The sequence below is a fragment of the Schizosaccharomyces cryophilus genome (genome assembly GCF_000004155.1).
Source record: "Schizosaccharomyces cryophilus OY26 unplaced genomic scaffold supercont4.2, whole genome shotgun sequence".
NCBI classification, from domain to species: Eukaryota; Fungi; Ascomycota; class Schizosaccharomycetes; order Schizosaccharomycetales; family Schizosaccharomycetaceae; genus Schizosaccharomyces; species Schizosaccharomyces cryophilus.
Window position 1 is genome coordinate 1,234,164 of NW_013185625.1, and position 21,725 is coordinate 1,255,888.

The 21,725-nt window shown below is 38.3% G+C and overlaps 9 protein-coding genes and 1 non-coding gene across 10 annotated transcripts; 5 read left to right on the forward strand and 5 right to left on the reverse strand.

The window, feature by feature from the left end:
* Positions 1–188: 188 nt before the first annotated feature.
* SPOG_02091 (RNA-binding protein Csx1) lies at positions 189–4,778 on the reverse strand. Its single transcript, XM_013167196.1, has one exon. It carries the CDS (start codon positions 2,517–2,519, stop codon positions 693–695), a length of 1,827 nt encoding a protein of 608 aa, XP_013022650.1. The 5' UTR covers positions 2,520–4,778; the 3' UTR covers positions 189–692.
* Positions 4,291–8,198, forward strand: SPOG_02092 (ATP-dependent DNA helicase). The gene is made up of 2 exons (XM_013167197.1): positions 4,291–5,522; positions 5,569–8,198. The coding sequence occupies exons 1-2, from the start codon at positions 5,353–5,355 to the stop codon at positions 8,093–8,095; spliced, it is 2,697 nt and encodes an 898-aa protein (XP_013022651.1). The 5' UTR covers positions 4,291–5,352; the 3' UTR covers positions 8,096–8,198.
* Positions 8,120–9,827, reverse strand: SPOG_02093 (14-3-3 family protein Rad25). The gene is made up of 2 exons (XM_013167198.1): positions 9,702–9,827; positions 8,120–9,146 (listed from the first exon to the last, which is right to left on the reverse strand). The coding sequence occupies exons 1-2, from the start codon at positions 9,766–9,768 to the stop codon at positions 8,404–8,406; spliced, it is 810 nt and encodes a 269-aa protein (XP_013022652.1). The 5' UTR covers positions 9,769–9,827; the 3' UTR covers positions 8,120–8,403.
* Positions 9,828–10,504: 677 nt separating this feature from the next.
* Positions 10,505–12,996, forward strand: SPOG_02094 (CorA family magnesium ion transporter). Its single transcript, XM_013167199.1, has one exon. It carries the CDS (start codon positions 10,641–10,643, stop codon positions 12,630–12,632), a length of 1,992 nt encoding a protein of 663 aa, XP_013022653.1. The 5' UTR covers positions 10,505–10,640; the 3' UTR covers positions 12,633–12,996.
* Positions 12,997–13,317: 321 nt separating this feature from the next.
* SPOG_16195 lies at positions 13,318–13,396 on the forward strand. Its single transcript has one exon. It is a non-coding gene; the product is annotated as a tRNA-Leu (tRNA).
* Positions 13,397–14,045: 649 nt separating this feature from the next.
* On the forward strand, positions 14,046–16,105 carry SPOG_02095 (phosphoprotein phosphatase). The gene has a single exon (XM_013167200.1). It carries the CDS (start codon positions 14,110–14,112, stop codon positions 15,985–15,987), a length of 1,878 nt encoding a protein of 625 aa, XP_013022654.1. The 5' UTR covers positions 14,046–14,109; the 3' UTR covers positions 15,988–16,105.
* On the reverse strand, positions 16,093–17,442 carry SPOG_02096 (farnesyltransferase beta subunit Cpp1). Its single transcript, XM_013167201.1, has one exon. The coding sequence runs from the start codon at positions 17,352–17,354 to the stop codon at positions 16,221–16,223; it is 1,134 nt and encodes a 377-aa protein (XP_013022655.1). The 5' UTR covers positions 17,355–17,442; the 3' UTR covers positions 16,093–16,220.
* SPOG_02097 (rhophilin-2) lies at positions 17,370–19,805 on the reverse strand. The gene has a single exon (XM_013167202.1). It carries the CDS (start codon positions 19,771–19,773, stop codon positions 17,467–17,469), a length of 2,307 nt encoding a protein of 768 aa, XP_013022656.1. The 5' UTR covers positions 19,774–19,805; the 3' UTR covers positions 17,370–17,466.
* A 205-nt stretch (positions 19,806–20,010) lies between these two features.
* SPOG_02098 (40S ribosomal protein S24) lies at positions 20,011–20,848 on the forward strand. Its single transcript, XM_013167203.1, has 2 exons — positions 20,011–20,109; positions 20,166–20,848. Exons 1-2 carry the CDS (start codon positions 20,041–20,043, stop codon positions 20,499–20,501), a joined length of 405 nt encoding a protein of 134 aa, XP_013022657.1. The 5' UTR covers positions 20,011–20,040; the 3' UTR covers positions 20,502–20,848.
* On the reverse strand, positions 20,784–21,648 carry SPOG_02099 (SNARE Slt1). The gene has a single exon (XM_013167204.1). The coding sequence runs from the start codon at positions 21,522–21,524 to the stop codon at positions 20,856–20,858; it is 669 nt and encodes a 222-aa protein (XP_013022658.1). The 5' UTR covers positions 21,525–21,648; the 3' UTR covers positions 20,784–20,855.
* Between the last annotated feature and the right edge of the window lie 77 nt (positions 21,649–21,725).

Consider the following 21,725-nt stretch of genomic DNA (forward strand, 5'->3'; position numbering starts at 1 on the left):
TTTTGATCTATATACGTATAGCGTTACAAAAATTTAGAATTATGATAAAGCGAAACTGTACTCTCCATAAATTGGAACTTGGCAAAACGACATTTTTAATGTAAGAACGTAATTTACTTTTGATTTTAGACAGCCATTATTTCTCAATTGACATCCATTTATGAAACTTGAAAAAAAGAAACTTATGACCTACATACAATCTGATATTATATAACTCATGATGATAAACACTGTAATTTATTCTATGAACAATAAGAAAGAGAAAAGCTCGAAATAAACGTCAAATGAATAGAAAAAAAATAAACAAAATGACGAAGTAAGGTAAAACCCTATTCCGCTAGTAATGATAATAACTTAAAACAAGGGTAATGATAAAATATCGACAATGAAACTTTACAACGAGAAACAGCACAGAAGACAAAATAAAATATAAGACAAAACAGGGAAACATCAAAAAGGGAATAATATAATAGGAAAATAGTCATCGTAAACCAACAAAGCCAAAAGTAAACTACCCTCAATCGATCAAAAGAAATTAAAAAACAGAAATCATAATTTAACAATGCAGAGGATAGCAACAGTGGAAATTGATCATTCCTTCAAAAGAGCGATTATTATAAATATGGAAATTACAAACACCATTAGAAGTAAAGAAAAAACTAAAAATGAATCAACAGAAATGTTCAATAAACTCATACATCACGAGGAATGCGATAAGAGGGTTGTAAGTATTGTGAACCATTCGGACCAAAGGAATAGGGGCGGGCTAAACGATTCTTCATACCTGCACCAACCATAGGTTTGTCCATTAAAGACTCAAACTTTTCCCTTTCACCAGAAACATCAACCATAGAAGACTGACGTTCCTTATTGAAAGGATACCAAGAGCTGGATCGTCCAGGAACGGAAGTAGCAGAGTAAGCAAAAGCATCATCGTCCATTAGCTTTAAAGATGACATGCGAGAAGCCAAAAGATCTTGACCTCCAGCCGAAGGTTGATTCTCCCCAGCATACGACTGTAACCATTCAGGGAGCTTTACGTTAGCCTGAGCTTTGGGAGCGGTGTTCAAACTACCGCCATGCAAAACTGAGGAGGGTAATTGTTGACCACCATGGTGCGAAAAGTTTGAAGAAAGAGGCGTCAAACCGGAAGCACTACCACTCAATGCCGGAGAAATGGAAGCAGAACGAGACAAAGGAGGAGGCGATAAAGGAGTTACATTCAAAGGTTCCATTCCATTCAAGGAATGGACAATTGCATTGGGAAGCAAAGACTGGGCAGCAACTGCACTTCGAGGTGAGACTGGAGCACCCTTCAGACCGCTTGCAGCGGTTCCAACCATATTACCAGAAGGGACATTGGTAGGGCCAACAGCTGAAAGACCTGTTTCTTCAATATCACCGTCGTTGGATCGCTCCAAAGCAGAGGCCGGGAGTGTATTATGTCCCCAAGCAAGGCGCATGTGTGATGATCCAAGTAAAGCTCCTTGTAAAGCAGCAATGGCATGCTCAGCGGAAGTTTTATCATTGTATTGAACAAAGCCACATCCTTTACCATAAGGAATTTTTATGTTCAAAATTTTGCCAAAAGTTTGAAAACAAAGTTGCAAGTCCTTCTCTGTCAAATCATGCGAAAGACCACCGACAAAAACAGTGGTGTTCAAAGGATCAACGCTGCACAAATCCTGATTGGGTTGTCTGTTCGAGGTGGGATTAGAAACAATACCTAACGCAGAATCGGCGGCTATAGAAGCACGAGACTTCGGTGCAGCAACAGAGATACGCAAAGGGCGACCATGACATAGGTAACCTTGCATGTGGACAAGAGCATGCTGTTGCTCCTTTTCGTTGGAGAAGCGAACAAAGCCATATTTCCGTGATAAGCCCGTAACAGGGTCAACAATTATCTTCGCAGACGTACAAGAAGGATAGATGGAATGAAAAGTTAAAAAGAGATCGGAATCCTGGGTAGTGGGAAGTAAGTCACCAACGAAAACGCTATATTCGGGATCTCGATTGACATAGTTAGCGTGATGGATGCCCCCACCAGTAGCCCAATTGAGCTTAAAAAGGGAATGCGCGCCAGGAATGACAGTATCACTATATTTCTTCAGAGCGTGTTCGGCGGCAGCAGAAGAAGCAAATTGAACAAAGCAATAGCTAATCAAGGCGTCGGAAGATGCAGTTTTTGAACGCATAACCTTCACGTTAACAGGTTCACCAAGAGAGGCCCAGAGTTGCTGTAAGTATGTAGCATCCATCCAGCTCTCGAGATCGCCCATCCAAAGGGTGTCATTATTCTTTGGTTCAAAGCTGATAGGCGAGACAGGAGAGGTGGCGGATGAGTAGTGAGAGGCCATAGAAGGGCGTTTCAGCAAAGGTGGGGCTATCTGGTAATCTGAAAAGGTAGGACCTGATGAAGCGGGCATTTTTGAAACAGCTTCAGAGGAAGAAGGCAGGTTAGCAGGCAGGAAAGAGGGATGGAATAAAGAGCGTTGATATAAGCAATCAATCGACATTTACAAGCGACAAAAAGAGAAAGGAAAAGAGCAAATATAGATAAAGGCAATAAGAGGGATAAAATGATATCCGGAACTCAAACGAATATTTGCGAGACTGTGTAACGCAAAAAAGAAAAACACAAAGGAAATTTTTTATGAAACTAAAGCGAAATAACCGTGTCAATCAAAAAGTTGATGCAAAACGGGTCAAACGGAAAAAAAAAGCTAAACAGAAACCTTTTCAAACGAAAAAGATGAAAAAGCAAACAAGTCAAAGATTTGTTAGTTTTTAATATTATCACAAGAAAACTATAGGAAAACAAACACAAAAATGCAAAGCTTTAGCACAGAAGGAATGAGAAAAGACCGCGATAAATTAAGTGTAATACAAAAAAGGAAAACCCACGGTATCTTTTAAACCAAAGGAAAAAAAAGAAATATGAACAAATGCAAAAGGAGATGCAAATAAAAACCTCAAGATCCTAGATGAAAGCAGACTAGAAAGAATTACCCAAAGGAAAACTGAAAATCCACAGAGAAAGAATAAGACAAGATAAAAATGACAATCCGAAAAATAATCTGGGATTGAAGATAACCTCAAAAAGTAGGGGAAACTTCAAAAGAAAGAAGGATATAAATTGATATATGTGTATATTTGAAGGTTGTTAGCGATAGACGAAATACTATGCGAATGTGAGAAATAGGTAGCGAACGAGGACCAGTAAAATGTTATAGAAACAAAAAAAAGAAAAAACAATACGGACCCTTCACCAATAACAAGATAATGTAGTTTGAGAAAGAGTAAAGAAGATATGTGATTTAAAACGACTTTGAGAGAATCACACAAAGAGTTTGTCAGTAAATAACAACAGCCACAAAAGGAAGCAACGGAATGACAAACCTCCAAAGCTGAGTGTATCTAAAGAAAAACCAAGTAAAAAGCGGGAGAAACGGGGGAAAACGTGTAAAAGGGAGGACAAAGCAAGAAGGAGAGACGTTGCGTGCTGAGTGTATTTATATACTTGCTGAAATAACGAAGAGTAAAGACAGCGTAATACAATATGTAAACAGTGCAAAAGAGGACACTTTGAACGAGAACAAACGATACGTTACGATAGAGGAAGAAGGAGTGGCGTGGCAAATTGTAACACAAACAAAAATTTAAGACAACCCAGAAAGCAACCGAAAGTTGTCAACAACAATAGCGAATGAGAATGAACGTGTCAAGAGAAAATAACACGCCTCCGATATATAAAGTCCGAGTTATTTCGTAAATAAGGAATTCGGAGGAAAAAATGGCACCAAAATAGTACAGAAGAAACAGTAAGAAAAGTATACGAATAGCAAATAAAACAGGAATTAGAAAGACAAGTAAATAAACCGAAGTAGATTATAAAAAATAAGAGGAAGTGAGATGTATCAAAAAGTAACTTCGTGAATAAAGCTACGACGCGTCGCTACTATTGATGAACACCAAACCAAGTTAGCTGTAAATAACCAAGATCAAGATATCTTTAATACGGGTATATTGTGAACAGCTAAATCAAAAAGAAAAACCAAAAAAAAATTGGATGAAAACGATGAAAGAAAGAAGAAACCCGCTGGAGGGTATAACAGTAAAACAGTAGAAAACCAAAGGTAAAGAGCAAGGACGGGCTTCGGACAGCGTTAAATAGAGAAAAACAACGCGTAAGGGAAACTTGCGAATATGCGTGCACGCTCTTCTCAGAGAAGAAAGGATGACATCACTAGAAGAGGAGAATGAGGAGAATGAAAATTGAAAATTGAAAAAAGTTTCGGTTCCTAAATTTTTCTTCAAACAACAGTTTATACTCGAAATACGTGTTTTTGATTGTATTTTAGAAGTGTTTATAAATTTTACTTATATTTGTTTCTTAGCTGCTGATTATCTTGTGTTAGTTGTTTGTTTGTTTGTTTTTGTTCCTCTTTCCCATGGGAAGTTGTCATTGTTTACTATGAGTCCGTGCCTCCTGTTGAAGAAAGATTTCCCTTAACATATAAGTCAGCCGAAGGGGTATCTAGAAATGTGGAGACCGAGCCAATCTTATTTCTTGCGAAAGAAAGCTAATGGAATTATGTCATTTGTTACGGTTGACCACAAATGAGAAAACGAGATGTATGGGTTTTGAGTCCGAGAATTTTTATCATTTGAATATAAAATAAAGAAGCATGCAATTTAGAAAAAAATGTATCCTTGTGGAAATTTCTGACGAAAGCATGTTCTTATAGCAATAGTAAACGAGTGCTTGTCGCTTCGGTTATCAGAGACTTGGAAATGTGGCATCAATAGGGTTTGATTGGTTTGAAGAAGGAGGGGTTTGACGAGTCAATCACGACCGGTGAGGTCATACTACTCCTCATGGTAGCGCGAGGCGTAACCCCTCATAGTCCTTTTTCTCTGGTCTCGACCAGGTCACTAAAACAAACTTTTCCTCGAGGTAACGTTAGGACTTGAAGGACCTGGCCTCTAATAAGAAGTTCAAATTCTCCCCATATACGTAGAGAAGGCTGTTGGAGGATTTCAGTCAAAGTCCTGCAATAAAAGGTAAACAAAAAAGTAACAGCCACGAATGAGGATTAAGAACGCCATTGATTCCCTAGATGTAATTTTAACCCCCATCGCATAAAAAGTATTACACAATTAAGAAATTTTTCGAAATAGCGCAATTTAACGTGACATCTTTCTTTCACCACCTTCTTTACGACTAATTTTAGAGGTTTATCTACTTTGTGTATTATCGCTTGTTTACGCTCGATTTCATTTATGCTTTTAAACTTTTATGGTTTATTTTTTAATTGAAAGCATGTTATCCTCATTTTCGCCTGTGAGATGTCGTCTCTACCGCTTGCTTTAGACCCTGCTGCCTTTTCCTCCACTTTGCCCGATCAACTCGAGGCTGATGAAGCCTTTGCTCGTTCTCTGCAAGACGAATTGAACCGACCTTCTTCTCCCCCTCTCCCAAATATTTCATATTCTACCTCCTCTCAACCAATTCAAACGTATGAGGTATTTTACAAGTTATTTTAACTAACTAGTTGGTTTCAGAAATGAACAATCTCTGAGGCACTCACCAAACCCTCCTCGTTTTACCTCTCCCTCTTCTGTTTCATCTGCTTTCGTTTCTCCTTCTCGTTCAGCTGGCTCCTCTTCTTCAGCTTCCCTAAAAAGGCGTTCTCCTCACGAATCTTCCCTCCGGCGCTGGCGCCAACAACGTCTTTGGTCTTTTAGGAATCTTCCGTTTTCCCCCCCTTCTCGGGTTTCCAACCCTTCTGCGTCTTCTTCTACCGTTCCTCTTTCTACCCTTCCAGCATCTTCCTCTTCTGGTTCTCAAGGAAATCCAATCGACCTCGATGGAGAGTCGCCGCCTTCATCTCCTCCATCTAAAAAATTTCCTTTGGGCCCTTTCATTACTGCAAAGGCTCTTAGTCACCAGTCAAACTCCATTCCATCTCCTCCTCCACCTCCGCCTCTTTCTCCTTCTTATGAAAGAGTTGCAGTCCCAAAGCATGTCTCTGATGAACTTCACAACCTCTTAGAAGATTGTTTTACATCCAATCTTGAGAATCTTGATGCCAACCAAGCCCAAGAACACCTTTCGAAAGCTGGCCTTCTTGTATCCCTTCTTACTCATCAGGTTGAAGGACACAATTGGATGGAGTCCATGGAACAAAGTCCAAAACATGGCGGCTTATTAGCTGATGACATGGGGCTTGGCAAAACCGTTCAAACCATTGCCTTGCTCCTTACTCGCCGTTCTGTCGATATGAGCCGTAAAACCACATTAATTGTCGTCCCATTGGCTCTTTTAAGCCAGTGGGCGAATGAACTCTCACTCAAAGTCCATCATTCCAAGCATTTATCCATCTACATTCACCATGGAGGTTCCAAAAGAAGTTACACTAGTGAACAACTTGCTCATTTCGACGTTGTTCTCACCACTTATAGCACCTTATCTCAAGAAATGCGACAAAAAGAGCTTTTCATCCACCACTCTCGTAGTGGTCGACTTGCCCCTCCTGCTTCTACGCCTTTTCTAGATACCCCATGGTTTCGAGTTATCTTAGATGAAGCACACACAATTCGCAATCGGAATACCCAGGCTGCCAATGCTTGCTTTCAACTAGAATCTATTTATCGGTGGTGCTTAACCGGTACTCCTTTACAGAATAACGTCGATGAGTTATTTAGTTTGATTAAATTCTTGAGAGTTAAACCTTATTGCGTTTGGAGTATGTTTGTCAAAGATTTTTCTCGTCCCCTCAAATCCTATAGGGAAGATATTGTGCATGCTGCTATGCAACGCTTGCGCGCCCTGTTGGGTGCCGTCGTCCTCCGAAGAACAAAAAATACTCAAATTAATGATAAACGAATTATAGAGCTTCCTAACAAACACGTTCAAGTTGTTCCCATATCATTTACTTCTCAAGAACGTAGTACTTATGCGGAGCAAATGAATCAAGCGCAATCTCTATTAGCCAACTACGTCTTGGATCGCTCTTCTACGTATGGAAACGTTTTAGTCTCCTTGCTTCGGTTGCGACAATTATGCTGTCATCCTTGGCTTTTAAAACTTAAGGCGCCTGCCTCTGTTTTAAGAGTTTGTGATTCTGACTTCTCGCGAGAGTTATGTAAAAAATTTGAACCTTCTGTGATCGAACGGATTAATGGAATTGAAGATTTTATTTGCAGTGTTTGTCTTGATTCTACCTTGTGTCCTGTGTTTATTATTCCTTGTGGGCATTATACCTGTCAGGAATGTATGGAAATGCTTTTGGAACACCCGACAAACCAAAGTCAACCTGATTGTAAGTGTCCCATGTGTAGAGGGTCTATTCGAAAGGATCATTTAATTTCGGATGATACGATTCTGGCAGTTTTCGGAAGCTTGAAATCAATTTGTCAGCTTCGCTCTCTTCGAAAACACAATGAAGCAACAGCAAAGGAATTTGAAGCAAAAAATGATATAGATCAAGTTCTCGTATGGCGTAATCGATATGAACAAGACTTTCTCAAGAAATTTGGGAAGAGGTTGAGTGAATGTACTCCTTCATCGAAAATGTTAAAGTTACTAGAGATCATTAAAAGTGTTATTGCCAAGGGGACTCAAGAAAAAATTCTAGTATACTCTCAGTTTTCTCAATATTTAGACATCGTTTCTCACATGCTGCGGACGGAGCATGTTAGCCATGTTCGATATGATGGAAGTATGTCATCCATACAAAGGGATCATTCTATTCAAAAATTTACTCATGATCTGAACATTACTGTAATGTTAATATCTTTAAAATGTGGTAGTATTGGATTAAATCTAACAGCTGCTAATCATGTGATTTTGCAAGATCCCTTTTACAATCCCAGTCTAGAGGATCAAGCGATTGATCGAGTTTATAGAATAGGTCAACGCAAACCGGTTACGATATATCGCTTGATCACAGAGAATACGGTTGAAGAAAGGATTGTTGCAGTGCAAGAAAAAAAGCGTGATTTAATCCAGAAGACAATGGGAAGTGAAAAGATACAGTCACTTTCCAGTCTAGACAAGAAAGAATTAATGTACTTATTTGGGCTTTAGATGCGGGTCAACATAGTGAATAATAATAATATAATTTATCCTTAATCTATATGGCAAATGAGGAGACTATGTTCCCATATGTTTGGAAAGCAATAGGCTCTGCTGTTACAATGATAGACATAAGAAAGGAATAAATGAAAGAAATAGCACGTTGCCATGTCAATAAAGACCTACACAAATGTCTACGAGACTAGTAAAAAATATCGGTATCAACTCATATATGCATAGTAAGAACAGCGCTTGAACTTTTTTTAAACATTTAATAGAAAAAGTTGCGCACTCATGACATTAAAGAAACAGTTCATATCTTAAGCATTTGAAGAGTCAGCGGCATGCTGCTTTGGTTCAGAGGACTCGTTTTCGGGAGATACAGGAGCAGGGTTTTCTTCTTTGGAAGACTTATTGTATTCTGCATCTGAGGTCCATAAAGTCAAATTGTCACGGAGAAGTTGCATAATCAAAGTGGAATCCTTGTAAGATTCTTCCGAAAGGCTATCAAGTTCAGAGATAGCTTCATCGAAGGCTTGCTTGGCCAAATGGCATGCTCTATCAGGAGAGTCAAGGATTTCATAGTAGAAAACAGAAAAGTTAAGAGCAAGACCTAAACGCATAGGGTCGGTGGGAGGGAGTTCAGCAACGGCAATGTCAGAGGCAGCCTTATATGCATCCAAAGAACTATCAGCGGCTTGTTTGCAAATATCACCAACAGCAAATTCGGCAAGGTAACGATAGTAATCACCCTTCATTTTGTAATAGAAAACCTTAGATTCACCAGTACCGGCAGCAGGGATTAGATGCTTTTCAAGCACTTGAAGAACATCCTGGCAGATTCCAGCGAGCTCTTCTTCAATCTTATTACGGTATTCCTTAATCAAGCTGACTTGCTTGGAGTTACCCCTGCTCTCCTCCTTTTGCTCTATAGATGAAATAATACGCCAAGAGGCTCTACGAGCACCAATAATGTTTTTGTAAGCGACAGACAGCAAGTTGCGTTCTTCAACTGTGAGCTTTTCATCTAAGCTGGCAACCTTTTTCATATTCTCAACCATTTCTACAGAAAGTTAGTAAAATTATTCAAACGAGATCATAGAGGAAATGGAATCAATAGAGAATCCCGCAGCCGCCCAAAAGTTAAAAAGGCAGAAAAAATGACTTGATAAAGCGAAACAAAAAAAGCGTTCTGAAACGGGCAACAGTTAAAAGGAACAAATAGTACGTGTGACGAAGGAAAAGTAGAGAATTTCACCAAACCCTCGCTGCTTCCATTCAAAAAACTCGAAAACGAGTCTTCACAGTTCTGTAGCTGACAATTCAATATAAACTGTTCCCACCATTTTCAAAATCACTTCAAGATGAAATGGGATATTGATGTTGTCTTCAGAGCTCGGAAGATGAAGTATAAAGAACAAACCTTCGTCCTTAACTGTGTGGCTCTCCCATCGAAGCGTCGTTTCAATACAAGCCAAAACACAAACAATCCATAAAAAAACTACACAAACTAATTCTTAAATCACGTTTACTATATTTTTTCAATAAATCCTAGCGTGTCATGCGGAATTCTCAAGTGATAAACCTTATCCATTCAAGGATGATTAGAGCTTCTTACCTTCATAGCGTTCAGCTTGCTCAGCTAACTTAGCAAGGTACACAGAATTTTCGCGAGAATCGCTCATATTTGCACAACTTTGGAAATTTGTCTGTTGGTAGGAGTTGGTAAAAGGTGAGTGTAGGATGGTGTAGTGTCGGCTAGATAGTACGCTGTATATATGACGCAAATAATGAGCCACAAAGCAAATTAACGCACTTTATAAAACTGCGCTACGTTTGTGTAGTGCACTGATAGTTGGTGATTTCGTTTTGTCATATTAGACGTAAACAAATAAACAAAGAAAAAGGTAATAGAAGTTTCGCTGAAAAAAATAAAAAATCGTTCACTATTTGCTGCTTTTGATTTTTTTTATTAAATTACTCATCTATATAGTTAGGTATCAGAAGTATAGGCTTCAATTGTACTTTTTTGTTACTAAGCTGAAATGAAATCGCAATCCTGTAAATATCTGCATTTGGTTGTCCATTATGATAACTCGAGAAGAAACTTAGACAAGGACGGTATTTCAAAAAAAAAGAAGAAATTGGAAACTTTTAAAACTGAACATTTCCTAGACTTCCTATGTGTAAAAAGAGATACCGTGTCTGCCTTGCATCGCATATTTTGCACTTTTCGTTTGTTTCGACAGGTGGATACATAGACATAGAAATGAAAAAAAAAATTTTTGAATTTGAATAAATTTTATAAGCTATAAATGTAAACAGGAAGAAATGAATTGTATGCGAAATCCTGAAATAACTGTAAACTTCCTTCTGTATAATTGTCACTTATTCTTGACCACGTTGGTGTAACCCATCCACTGTCTATCCTCCTCCAAATATACCATCAGAGAAACTACGTTTTTCTCTTGGTTTTGTTGATTGATTTATTATTTAAAGGGTAATAGGAATTTAGAAAAAGAAAAAATCTTAATGTATAACTGGAAATAAAGGGTGAATGCCTACAGATGATATTGTAAACAATCCCACAATGCCTGGCCCATCCTCATCGCCCAAACGTCCATCCAATCGTCCTGGCATTAACGTTAGCCATTCTTCAGCACGTGTGATGGATATTAATTCGAATAGAAAACCTCGTGTACCGTATAATGCTGTTGTGGGAGACGATCAAGTTTCTCGATCTGTGCCAAACGATCTTAATCCCGCATTTGATACTCTGAGATATTTGAGTATGTCAAGGAATCCTCATGGACGTTTCTCGAATCGCTCACGTCCTTTCCATCCCCTAGATCCCAGTCTGCAAGATGTGCAAAGCTCAGAAGATGAATTAACGGAGGAATCTCGTTTGCTTGATCATCAAAAAAGTAATTCATATCAAACAAATGATAAAAAAATTGCCAAAGACGTTAATAACCCTCCTTCAATGCCAAGCTCTGTTTGCTCCTCTCCGAAATTTCAAGCAAAAAAGCTTCCTGATAATGATGACGACTTTCCCGAAAACATTCCTATGCCTGTCAGTCATCCTGAAACCATCTCAACCCCATCAAAAGAGGAATCTCGTCCCGCTAGCCAAGGGGGCGACGTAAGTGACTTTGGTATCTCTTCTCCACGGTCATTTGGCAAATCCCCTAAATCTTCTTCAAGTCATTATGAACAATTTGCAAATAACCAGGTTACCGAAGAGACTCAAGAGGGTGTCGAAGATCGTGACGAATTGTTCTTACCTATTTCCACGCATTATCTCCGTGATCCCAATTTCTCCTTTCTGGATGAGTGGGCCAGAAAGATGAAGGAAACTTTTGATGAATTTACGGATGAAGAAACTGACCAGCGAAAGGAGCGCAATAGGAAAATGAGCGAACCCTTACTTGTCAATGGTAGATATCGCATTCGCGATCGCTGGGCTGAATTACGAAAGTCTGAGTTTGACCGCCCTTACAGGTTTACGTTCTTTACAGAGGAGCTACCCTCAACAATCCATTCTCATGAGATGTGGGAACTTACTCATGATAATCAAACGTTCGAAGATCTTTTCCGTTCCGGCGGAACTTGGTGGTTAGATGTCTCGTCCCCCAAAGAAGAAGAAGTACGCATCCTTGCTAAAACATTTGGTATTCATCCTTTGACTGTGGAAGATATTACTATGGAAGAAGATCGTGAAAAGGTGGAGCTTTTTCGATCTTACTATTTTGTCACATTCCGGTCTTTCAATCAGCTTCCTTCTGGACCTGAGTATTTAAAACCGCTGAACTTTTATCTTGTTGTTTTTCGCGATGGAATCATTACCTTCCATATGAACCCAACACCGCATCCGGCTAATGTACGTCGGAGAATTCGCCAACTGAATGGGTATTTAACTATAAACGCTGATTGGATTGCCTATGCCCTATTGGATGATACTACAGATGCATTTGCTCCCTTTATTGAGAAAATTGAGGATGAGGTAGATACTATTGATGAGATTATTTTGGGAATTCATCATGAGCACGTTTTAGAGGTGAAGCCTCAGGAGAGTATGCTGAAACGTGTTGGTGAATGCAGAAAACTTATTATGAGCTTACTGAGATTGCTTGCGAATAAAGCTGATGTTGTGCGTGGTTTATCCAAACGATGCAATGAATCTTGGCAAGTGGCACCTAGAGGAGAGATTGCTCTTTATCTTGGTGATGTTCAAGATCATATAGTAACGATGGTTCAAAACTTGAATCATTACGAAAAAATTCTATCTCGAAGTCATTCTAACTACTTGGCTCAAATCTCGATAAATATGACACTTGTGTCAAACGAAACAAACGAAGTCCTGTCGCGATTAACTATTTTGGGTACAATTCTAATTCCTTTGAACCTGGTAACAGGTCTTTGGGGTATGAACGTTCAGGTTCCAGGTCAAGATGTTCCTGGCCTTAATTGGTTTTTTGGTATTCTTGGGAGTCTTTTACTGTTTGCAGCCTTTTCCGTACTTCTTTGCAAATGGTATCAAGTGATCTAACTCTATTCTTTATTTATTGTTATTTATTTAGTGTTTTGGATATAAAGTGTGCTTAGGCAACTATTTCTATAGTTAGCGGGTTTGATATTAAAAGAGCTATTTTTGTTTGCGTCCAACTTGTGTAAGTTTATGTGAAAACTTTTAGTGCACAGCCTTCAGTATTGATAATTTTAAATACTTTTCAAGTGTGGCATTTAAGCAAGCTATTCAGAAAAATACGTACAATCTTTGTTTGTTAAGGGGACATAACGGGGGCGTTCTATTACTGCCTTGATGTCATAGTGTTTTCATTATTAAGCGACTTGTGCGATAAATAAATGAAAAAATTACGCCAAAATAAATAATCCAGATTCCTAATTGTTTGATGAGATATGCTTGTTATGTAGTTTAGTTTTTTATTTTTTTTTTTTTTTTTTTTCGTTTCTTTTACTTAAACCCGTAAAGGTTCCATGGTAAGGATTACATCGGAATGAAGATACAAAAATGTAATACATTCTGTTTCATGCCTTCGTAAAATCAATTCTTTCGTAGAATCCCAACTTTTTCATTTTTGTAACAATGAAAATTCACTACCTCTCATAAAACATTTTAGTCTTCTAATAAACAATAAACGTAACACGGTTTTTTAATAATCTAAACATGGAAACTGAATATATATATTATACAGTCTTGTTCTACCATAATCGGATGGGTGTCCGAGTGGTTATGGAGCTGGCTTTAGGCGCCAGTGCGAAAGCTCGCGGGTTCGAGTCCCGTCCCATTCAATACGATTTTTTTGCAACTTTTTCCATCTGTAATAGATAAAAAAATCAATCGATGATATACTAGAGACTTGTAAAGAAAACTAAAAACATCGACTAACAAGACTCCATCTGAAATGGAGAAGGTTGCTGAATACTGTTTCGGTAAGATGAAATATTCAGCAAGCAAACTTATTACCCAAAGTACTTCCTCCCCGAAGTAATGTTCGAATAAGAATCGAACTGCCAGTTATAATAACCATTCCACACTTCCACAGCATTTTCTTACCAGTACAGTATTTTCTAATGAGTCCCAGAACAAGTATCATACTATTTTATTTAGAATAGTATGATAAGTAAATAAAAATAGGAAAACTCGTTTCCAATTGTCTTAAATGTTTGAACTTGTTATTTATAAAACGACTTCCTCTAAGTAAAAAATCACTAGCATCCTCAACCTAAGTAAAGAGTTGCTTATTCTCTTAGTTCCTTTCCAGCAATGATGACCACCTTCTGAATACGATTTCTCTCAGGTGTAAACAAATTGCTAAAGGCTAATTTCATTTTTACAGAAGTAAAAGAAAATTAGCGAAAATATTCCAAAGAAAATAAAAATGTATTTCTATACCACAAGACAATTACGATCGATAATCACTAGTTGCCTCGTTAGCATTCCTAATGCAGCTGTATCTTGCTCTGATTTCATTCTGTATCTACCATTCAGAACCAAACTTAAAATGAGAAACCAGCTTCTAAAGTTTCTCGTTTCATTACTGATATTAATAGATAATTGCCTAGCTGCTGTCTTACCAGAAACACTTCGTCGGGAATTGAAATGGGGACAGGTAAACATTCTTCATACAACAGATATGCATGGTTGGCTTGCTGGACATGCACATGACAAACGATACTCTGCAGATTTAGGGGAATTTGTTTCTTTCATCCATCGTATGAAACAATTGGCTCAAGAAAAAGACGTCGACCTGCTTGTCATTGACACTGGTGATCTTCACGATGGGACAGGTTTATCAGACCTCACAGATCCTCCTGGCTCTTGGACAAACGATTTATTAACAAATGTACCTTATGATCTGCTTGTGGCGGGAAATCATGAACTATACTTGCCAATTGTCATGAATGATACATACCATAATTTTATACCTTTTTGGAATGGGCGATACTTGGCCAGTAATGTGGATATATACGATGAAGAAGCTGGTATGTATGCATCTTTTGGGGAAAAATATGCTGTCTTTGAAACTCCCCACAATGTTCGGATCCTTAGTCTTGGTTTCGTGGGTTCATTTTCAGGTGGATCCGACAAAGCCCGGGTCCTTTCAATGGAGGCTTCTCTTCGGCAGCCTTGGTGGAATGAATTACAAGAATTGAAAGACATCGATTTAATTTTAATTGCTGGTCATTTTCCTGTACATGACTCTTCTGAACTAGATCTACTACTTCTAAAACTTCGAAAGGAATTTCCAGATACTATAATTCAAGTCCTGGGGGGTCATTCTCATATCCGCGACTATGCCGTATACGATGAAAAAGCTACTGGGCTTCAATCAGGACGTTACTGCGAAACAGCTGGTTGGGCTTCTATTCGAGGTGTTCCTTCCTTTACATCTTCGAAAGTTAACCCAATCTCTTCTTATTCTGTTTTTTCGTTATTTTCTCCATTAATCAATTATCCCAGGAAAATATTGGAAGCCTCTTATATTTTTACCAATCCTTCCAAATTTTCCCGTTCTTACATTGACTGGAATAGAAAAGGATTTGTGTTCCACTCCAAAGTCCACGAGTCCAAGTTTGATACAAGTGAAGGGTTAGAACTTTCACACCAAATTGCGGATGCCAGAAGGCGACTAAACTTACTTGATCCTTTGGGTTGCTCTCCGAAAGATTACGGATTTTCAGAAGTTCCTCGAAATGCATCCAACTCTATATATAATCTTTTTGAAAGCGAAATATTTCCAAAGATAATTGTCAACAAGTCAAGAAGCCATATGCCTCACTATATCATTTTAAACACAGGCGGAATTCGTGGTGGTCTGCAGCAAGGCTCCTTTGGTTTGGATGAATTATTTCAAGTTTCCCCTTTTAAAGGAAATGTTTTTTATGTTTTGAAAAGCATCCCCTGGTTCATTGTGAAGGACCTTCCTTACTGGCTTGAGCATAGTGGATATCTTAGTATTTTTGATAAATCTTCTACTTTACCTGGTGATTCCAATACCGTTACTGAGACTTTAACTTATACAAAATCAGAACCTAAAAAGGTGTCCTATGGCTACTGGACACATGACGATATGGGAGATGATGGCGATGATACAATTCATCTTCCAGTTCCACATTATGATTCCGGAAACTATTTGTGCTCCAAAGTGAATATTCATCTAGATATAGAACATTATCCTCAACGAGTTGATCTCGTGACCACAGAGTTTGTGATCCCGAGACTAAATTATATTCTTAACAAATTGGTTGGAAAGGCCTTGTATACCAAAGAAGATTGGGAACTTTACTTCTGGCGTGAAGACGGTAGACATTCTATGACTGACCTTCTTGCTTTATATGCCGATAAATATTGGGATAAAGAATGCTTTTCCTCAACTTAGACACAGCCGATGGCATAGCTAATTCTTCTCCCCCCTTTTTTTTTTCTACAACAGAAGATATTACGATCTTATGAGTATTTTATGATTATTTGATTATATGAATGATAACAAGGAATGAAATCTATTTATTTATGAAAACGAATAGTTCATTAGATCGAAACATTATATTCCTGTATTTCATGAATCATAGACAAATATTAAAACATCCACATAGCTTAAAATGCGTTCGAAAGTTAAATAGATTTAAAGTAAGATAACATCTTTTTTTCCAAACCCAAAGGTATACAATAAATAGGATGAGTCGGCAACAAGAAATCCAAAGACGAATATAAGCAAGAAGGCTCAATTAACCAATGGTTATCTTGTATCCTGTAGTCATAAGCTATAGAGGACAATCCTAGTAAACAGTAGCAAGTATGGTATTGATCAGGTCGTTTGGGAGGCTTATCACGTAAACCACCAGAGGCCCCTTGGCAGCATTGAAGAATGTATTTTAGAAGTTTTTCTGAATTGTAAAATAAGCCATGCGTTACGTTTTCAGATCTATTACCAAATCCAGAAGCTAATATAAGATGGCTTCCGCCAACCCACCAGCTATAACAGCCATCCACAAGTTTGTTGGTTCTTCCGGAAAAACCGAAAAGAGCGGAATCTTGTCTCTGCAATAGCCACTTTACAAGTCTTGGAATATCCAAGTTATGGACTCCTTGTAACAAAGCAATTGCAGCTAAAGCGCAATATGTGTACCCACCATGCGCTTCTGCGTATGGAACGCCTGCTAATCCTCCCTCATATGTTTGACATTTACAAAGCCATTCTAAAGTATCCTTGAATAAATCATGATCACCAGGAAGCCCCAAAAGAGATGCAACACAAACAACTGCATAAGCCGAACGAGCATCAGACTCGCCTTCATGGTTTACGCGGAAAGATCCATCATAATTTTTTAAAGAATAAAACCACCGTAGTAGTTTCTCTTTTTCGATAAGAGCAAAAGCTTCATCATCACCGCACAAGCAAATACTTAATACTGCTGCATAAGTGCTTAACACATGTTCTTGTTGACCATTTCCACCACAAAAACCACCATTTACTCCTCGTAATTGACGAAGAGAACTAATTGCTCTCGTTTTAACGGCACCATCCAACTTATTCATGACAGCTAAGGAATTTAGCTCCCAATAAATCATCCAAGCCTTAGATGCATCCAAAACTGAAAAATAGCTAGGAAGCGATTCTAACATTTTCTTTAAATAATCGTAATGCTTGTTGAAGTTAAAAAGCTTCGGTCTATTTTGCAACAAAGGAGCAACGACTAAAGCAGTTTCTTCTTGCAAAGCTTGCGTCTGAGTAAGTTCAACCATCATTCTGGGTATGCAAAACACTTCAGATTTTTGTCAAAACCTGCCATTGGTGTCAATTCCATTATGGGAACAAAGAAAAGAAGTAACAAGGGATTGTTACCTGAAATCATCTCTGCTAAAGATGAAGATTTCGCATGTTGGAAGACAAATGAGAAGGGTTATTGGAAGTCATGTTAGCTAAACATTGAGCTCCTTCCTTTCTTCTACTTAGTAACCTATTTTTCAGCTTGGAATCAAAATCTCCTATTCTTTCTTCAAGAGAACGATAGTAATTCAATCCGTTTGAGGTACCTTCAGCAATTGCATTTGCAGTGATTGCTGACGAAAGGAGTCTAACAGACAAATCTTTATTTTTGGTAAAAGATTGAGTATAAGATTCCAGCTTCCTAATGAAATTCGGATTCTGCTTTAATTTTTGAACGGCATTTCTCATTTCTCCGAGAAGAAGTTGTTGTTGACGATAAGATCCATGCAAACGATTGCGCATAGGGTCGAACTTTTTTAGTTGTTGGGCGAAAAGCTGTTCAATGGCTATAGAGCTCTCATTTTTGTTGCTGTTTTGCATTAACGGTTCAGATATATCATCATGCAAGCATTTTTCTTGGAGCGTTTTAAGAGTAGCTTCACGACTTGGAACAAGTTTTTGTACACGAACTTGAAGCTCCTCTAGTAAATCTAGCTGGATCTTCATCTCTCTTTCTAACTCAGTATTGTCATCCGGTAAGTCTAACAAGTTTGGAACGTTAGAGCTTTCCATCAAAGAAACCGCCGCTGATCCAAAAAGAGTATCCATTTTATTTATGTCACAAAGCGTCTCAATGTCTTCCTTGATCGAGTTATATTGCTGTAGAATAGCTTTATCTATTACAGCAGCTTTCTCCAGATCTTGAAAAAAGGAATGAATCTGTTGACGAAAAGGAGACGCAAAGACTTGACTAGGCGACAACGTCCAAGCTGCACCAAAACGGGAGCTCATTTTCGAATTCTCCAAACTCTCTTTGTCCAGTTCGGATTCTGACTGAATCAAAATTCGTTTTAACTGAGTTGGTTTGTCTTTCAGCATCTGGAAAGCTTCTTGGAAATTTTCATTCAATAATTTTGCTCTGGCATCTGCCAATTCCTTCGGTAAAGCAGATGAGCTAGAATCTGAACGCGTGAGTTCTTGTAGATGTTCAATATCCAGTGAAGCAAACACGGTTGCTAATTGGGTATTTTGTCGTTCCACTTCTTCCTGTTCTGACCGATAAAGCTTTGCAGTTTCTTCAGAATACAAGGAAATAGCAGTAGTAATGGCACTAGGAACAAATGCTTTAAATAAGTCTTCTCCAACTACCGATTTGGCAGACTCCTTTCCACTATATAATCTGTCTAAAGTAAGATAAGGGAGTGCTTGCAAAGATTGAATTTGTGGGAGTTCAGCTTCCCGAACGACAGGTTCATGAAAAACAAAATCGTTATCTTTTTCCGTACTGCTCAGGGAGTTTTTTAGATTATCCTTTATAAAAGTTGATAGATAATTCGTATATTCAGTAGTGCTTTGCTTATGTATAAAATCGGGGTCTGGTTTTAACCATGAAAATGATTTTTGGCCAGCCTGAAGCTTTGATTTGGCTTTATTATAAAAGCCAATAGCCAATCCATATTTAGATTCTTGTTTACAACTCTGAGCCATCAGATAACATGCTATTCCTTCTAAAGTCTGATTCTTCGCAGATGCTAAAGAGACAAAAAAGGTATTTGTAGATGGTTCCATTGATTCAAAAGCACGAACAGATGATTCGTATAAACTTGCAGCACTGTTAGCTATCTTTGCTGCAAGAGACGAGCTCATCTTGGACATCGACATGTGACCAAGTACACACTCTTGGGCCTGTGCGAGGAGTAGGTGATGAATCCCTAGCAGAAATTGCGAGTCAAAATCATTTCCAGGAGCATGTAAAAAAGATTCGCGAATCATCTTAAAGATTCCAGAAGCGCATTGCAGGTAATTTGCTGCTTGCTTATAATCCTGAACGGTATATCGAGTAGTGTGAGTAGCAGCTAACCTTGAAAGCAAACCAGCTAAATTAAATAAGACGCAAGCACGCTCAAAGGCTAATGACGACTGCTTATACCAAGAATCACCTTTGGATAAGCTATCCTTCCATTCGAATGCAATGTCAATTCCATTTCCTCCAGTGGGAAATCTAAACGATAAATAGTCCAATTGTCCATAGTACGAGTAAATCACATTCTTTCCAGAGTTTGTATCATCTGCTCCCAACATATTATCGCGTAGAGAGTTAAAATTCTTGATCTCATCGTCTATATCAATGCTATTGCCATAGATTCTTGAAACAAATGTCGTAAATGGCTCTACCCAGTCAATTCTTTCTGTCTCCTTCTTCTTCAAGAAGAGAAAAGGAGTCAATAACCTTTCCATTGCTACTTACTTCTTTCCTATGGCTATGTCTCTTGTGTTTACTTGGTAAGTATGATACTCTCTTTCTCGTTCATGATTCCCAGTCGTTAAAAAACGCTAAAGTACGTTATGCAACTTTACCACATATCAATGTAATGCTCACAACGTTACAGATCCAATTATAGAACCCTGGTGCAGTGCGGTATTGTCAAAACACTTTGGACGTGACTGTTCTTTCTGGTAGTAAATTTCGAAACTTGCAAGCTACGAAGTTACAGCAAGACCAATATGAGTGAGGCGGTGACCATTAGAACTCGCAAGTTTATGACTAACCGCTTGCTTCAACGCAAGCAAATGGTAAGCAAATAAGACATTCTGCTATGTTTTCAATGATGACTAACTGCGACGAATAGGTCGTTGACATTTTGCACCCCGGCAAGGCCAACCTTTCCAAGAATGAGCTTCGCGAAAAGTTGGCTCAAATGTATAAGACCGATGCCGAGAATATAACTGCTTTCGGCCTTCGTACCCAATTCGGTGGCGGTCGTTCGACTGGATTTGCTTTGATCTATGATAGCAACGAGGCCTTGAAGAAATTCGAGCCTCACTACCGTTTGGTTCGTGTTGGCCAAGCCCAGCCCCTTGAAAAGGTTGCTCGTCAACAACGCAAGCAACGTAAGAACAGAGGCAAGAAGGTCTTTGGTACCGGTAAGCGTCTTGCCAAGAGAAGAGCCAAGAGCCAAGATTAATGAAATTTTTTGGGTGTATAAAAAAGAAAAATCAATAGTTAGTTTTAGCGTTTTTGCGCAATGATGAGATTTACAAGTGGTTGGTACATTCAATTTTCGTTAATGGTTGTTTACTCTTAATTGGGGTTAGTATTTGCAAAAAGAAAAAATAAAGAAAGCGGGAAGGTTCAAATAGTATGCACCTACTATTGCTGCCTATCGGCTTACCTTTTTTTATTTACAGTAGTGGGAATTGTAATGTTGACTGGTAAACTAAACTTAACATAGAGAAAGTTAAACAAAGTCAATTTTATTTCTTTTCACAAGTAGAGAATTAATAAATACGGGTCCGTTGTTAGTAAATGTAAATTTCCATTAATTTTGGTTTTTCGTGAACTGTAAGATAAACATCATAACTAGGAACGAAACGATCACGGCGAGAACCATTCCTATTTGTAACCAGAAAGAGAGCTTCTTAGATTTTGTGAAGTGTTGAACATTTTGATGAGTACTGTCAAGACTTTTTGCATTTTTGTCTAGCAGTGATCCTGCCCGTTCTACGACTTGATTATCATTTACCAAAGCATTTGTAAAAGAGATTGCATTTTCTTTTAAAACGGATGCCATATGAAGTAAGGACTCGGAAATCTCTGTTTGGACGGACCGTTGATGGTCCAACAGCTGCGAGTTTCCATATTGTAAATGCTGCTCTTGTTGTCGTTCGTGGGTTTCCCTTTTACGAATTTCCTCCAACGTCGATGCAGCTTCCTTTTCTTGTTCCATCTTGATTTTCTTTTCTTCATGCTCTATCTTAGCTTCAAGTGCCACTCTCAAATCGTTGATACGTCCTTGCAGGTTCATGATTCGACTCGATAATCCATCTGGTTCTCCAACTTTTTCCAATTGGCATTTGCCTTCTTCCCACAGTTTTTTCCTGGCATAATCGAGATTCTTTTCAACTTTGCAAAGTTCTAATGGGTCTAGAAAAGAGGATTGTTCTTGTCGAAATCGTCGTTCCAATGTATATACCAAATCCTCGCTCATAATCGTCTAATTTCCTTTTTTTTAGCCTAGAAATCACTTTTATATTCTTTTCTTTCAATAATTATATTCCACTTTTCCGGCTTTCTCAATGTTTTTGCTTCTGCGAACTACTGTGGTAAAACCCAAGTTATAAGAAACTTGTAATCCTGTATATCAAGAGAGAAGTCTTTATCATCATTCAAACTTTCCTTTTCTATGAAA

What these genes read in the sequence shown, in the direction of transcription:
- SPOG_02098 (XM_013167203.1), top strand. Translation starts at nt 20,041, where the DNA reads ATGAGTGAGGCGGTGACCATTAGAACTCGCAAGTTTATGACTAACCGC. An exon ending in TGCTTCAACGCAAGCAAATG is followed by an intron (nt 20,110 to 20,165) that starts GTAAGCAAATAA and finishes TGCGACGAATAG; the next exon opens with GTCGTTGACATTTTGCACCC.
- SPOG_02099 (XM_013167204.1), bottom strand. Translation starts at nt 21,524, where the DNA reads ATGAGCGAGGATTTGGTATATACATTGGAACGACGATTTCGACAAGAA.
- SPOG_02093 (XM_013167198.1), bottom strand. Translation starts at nt 9,768, where the DNA reads ATGAGCGATTCTCGCGAAAATTCTGTGTACCTTGCTAAGTTAGCTGAG. An exon ending in GCAAGCTGAACGCTATGAAG is followed by an intron (nt 9,147 to 9,701) that starts GTAAGAAGCTCT and finishes AACTTTCTGTAG; the next exon opens with AAATGGTTGAGAATATGAAA.
- SPOG_02095 (XM_013167200.1), top strand. Translation starts at nt 14,110, where the DNA reads ATGAGAAACCAGCTTCTAAAGTTTCTCGTTTCATTACTGATATTAATA.
- SPOG_02097 (XM_013167202.1), bottom strand. Translation starts at nt 19,773, where the DNA reads ATGGAAAGGTTATTGACTCCTTTTCTCTTCTTGAAGAAGAAGGAGACA.
- SPOG_02092 (XM_013167197.1), top strand. Translation starts at nt 5,353, where the DNA reads ATGTCGTCTCTACCGCTTGCTTTAGACCCTGCTGCCTTTTCCTCCACT. An exon ending in TCCTCTCAACCAATTCAAAC is followed by an intron (nt 5,523 to 5,568) that starts GTATGAGGTATT and finishes AGTTGGTTTCAG; the next exon opens with AAATGAACAATCTCTGAGGC.
- SPOG_02091 (XM_013167196.1), bottom strand. Translation starts at nt 2,519, where the DNA reads ATGTCGATTGATTGCTTATATCAACGCTCTTTATTCCATCCCTCTTTC.
- SPOG_02094 (XM_013167199.1), top strand. Translation starts at nt 10,641, where the DNA reads ATGCCTACAGATGATATTGTAAACAATCCCACAATGCCTGGCCCATCC.
- SPOG_02096 (XM_013167201.1), bottom strand. Translation starts at nt 17,354, where the DNA reads ATGATGGTTGAACTTACTCAGACGCAAGCTTTGCAAGAAGAAACTGCT.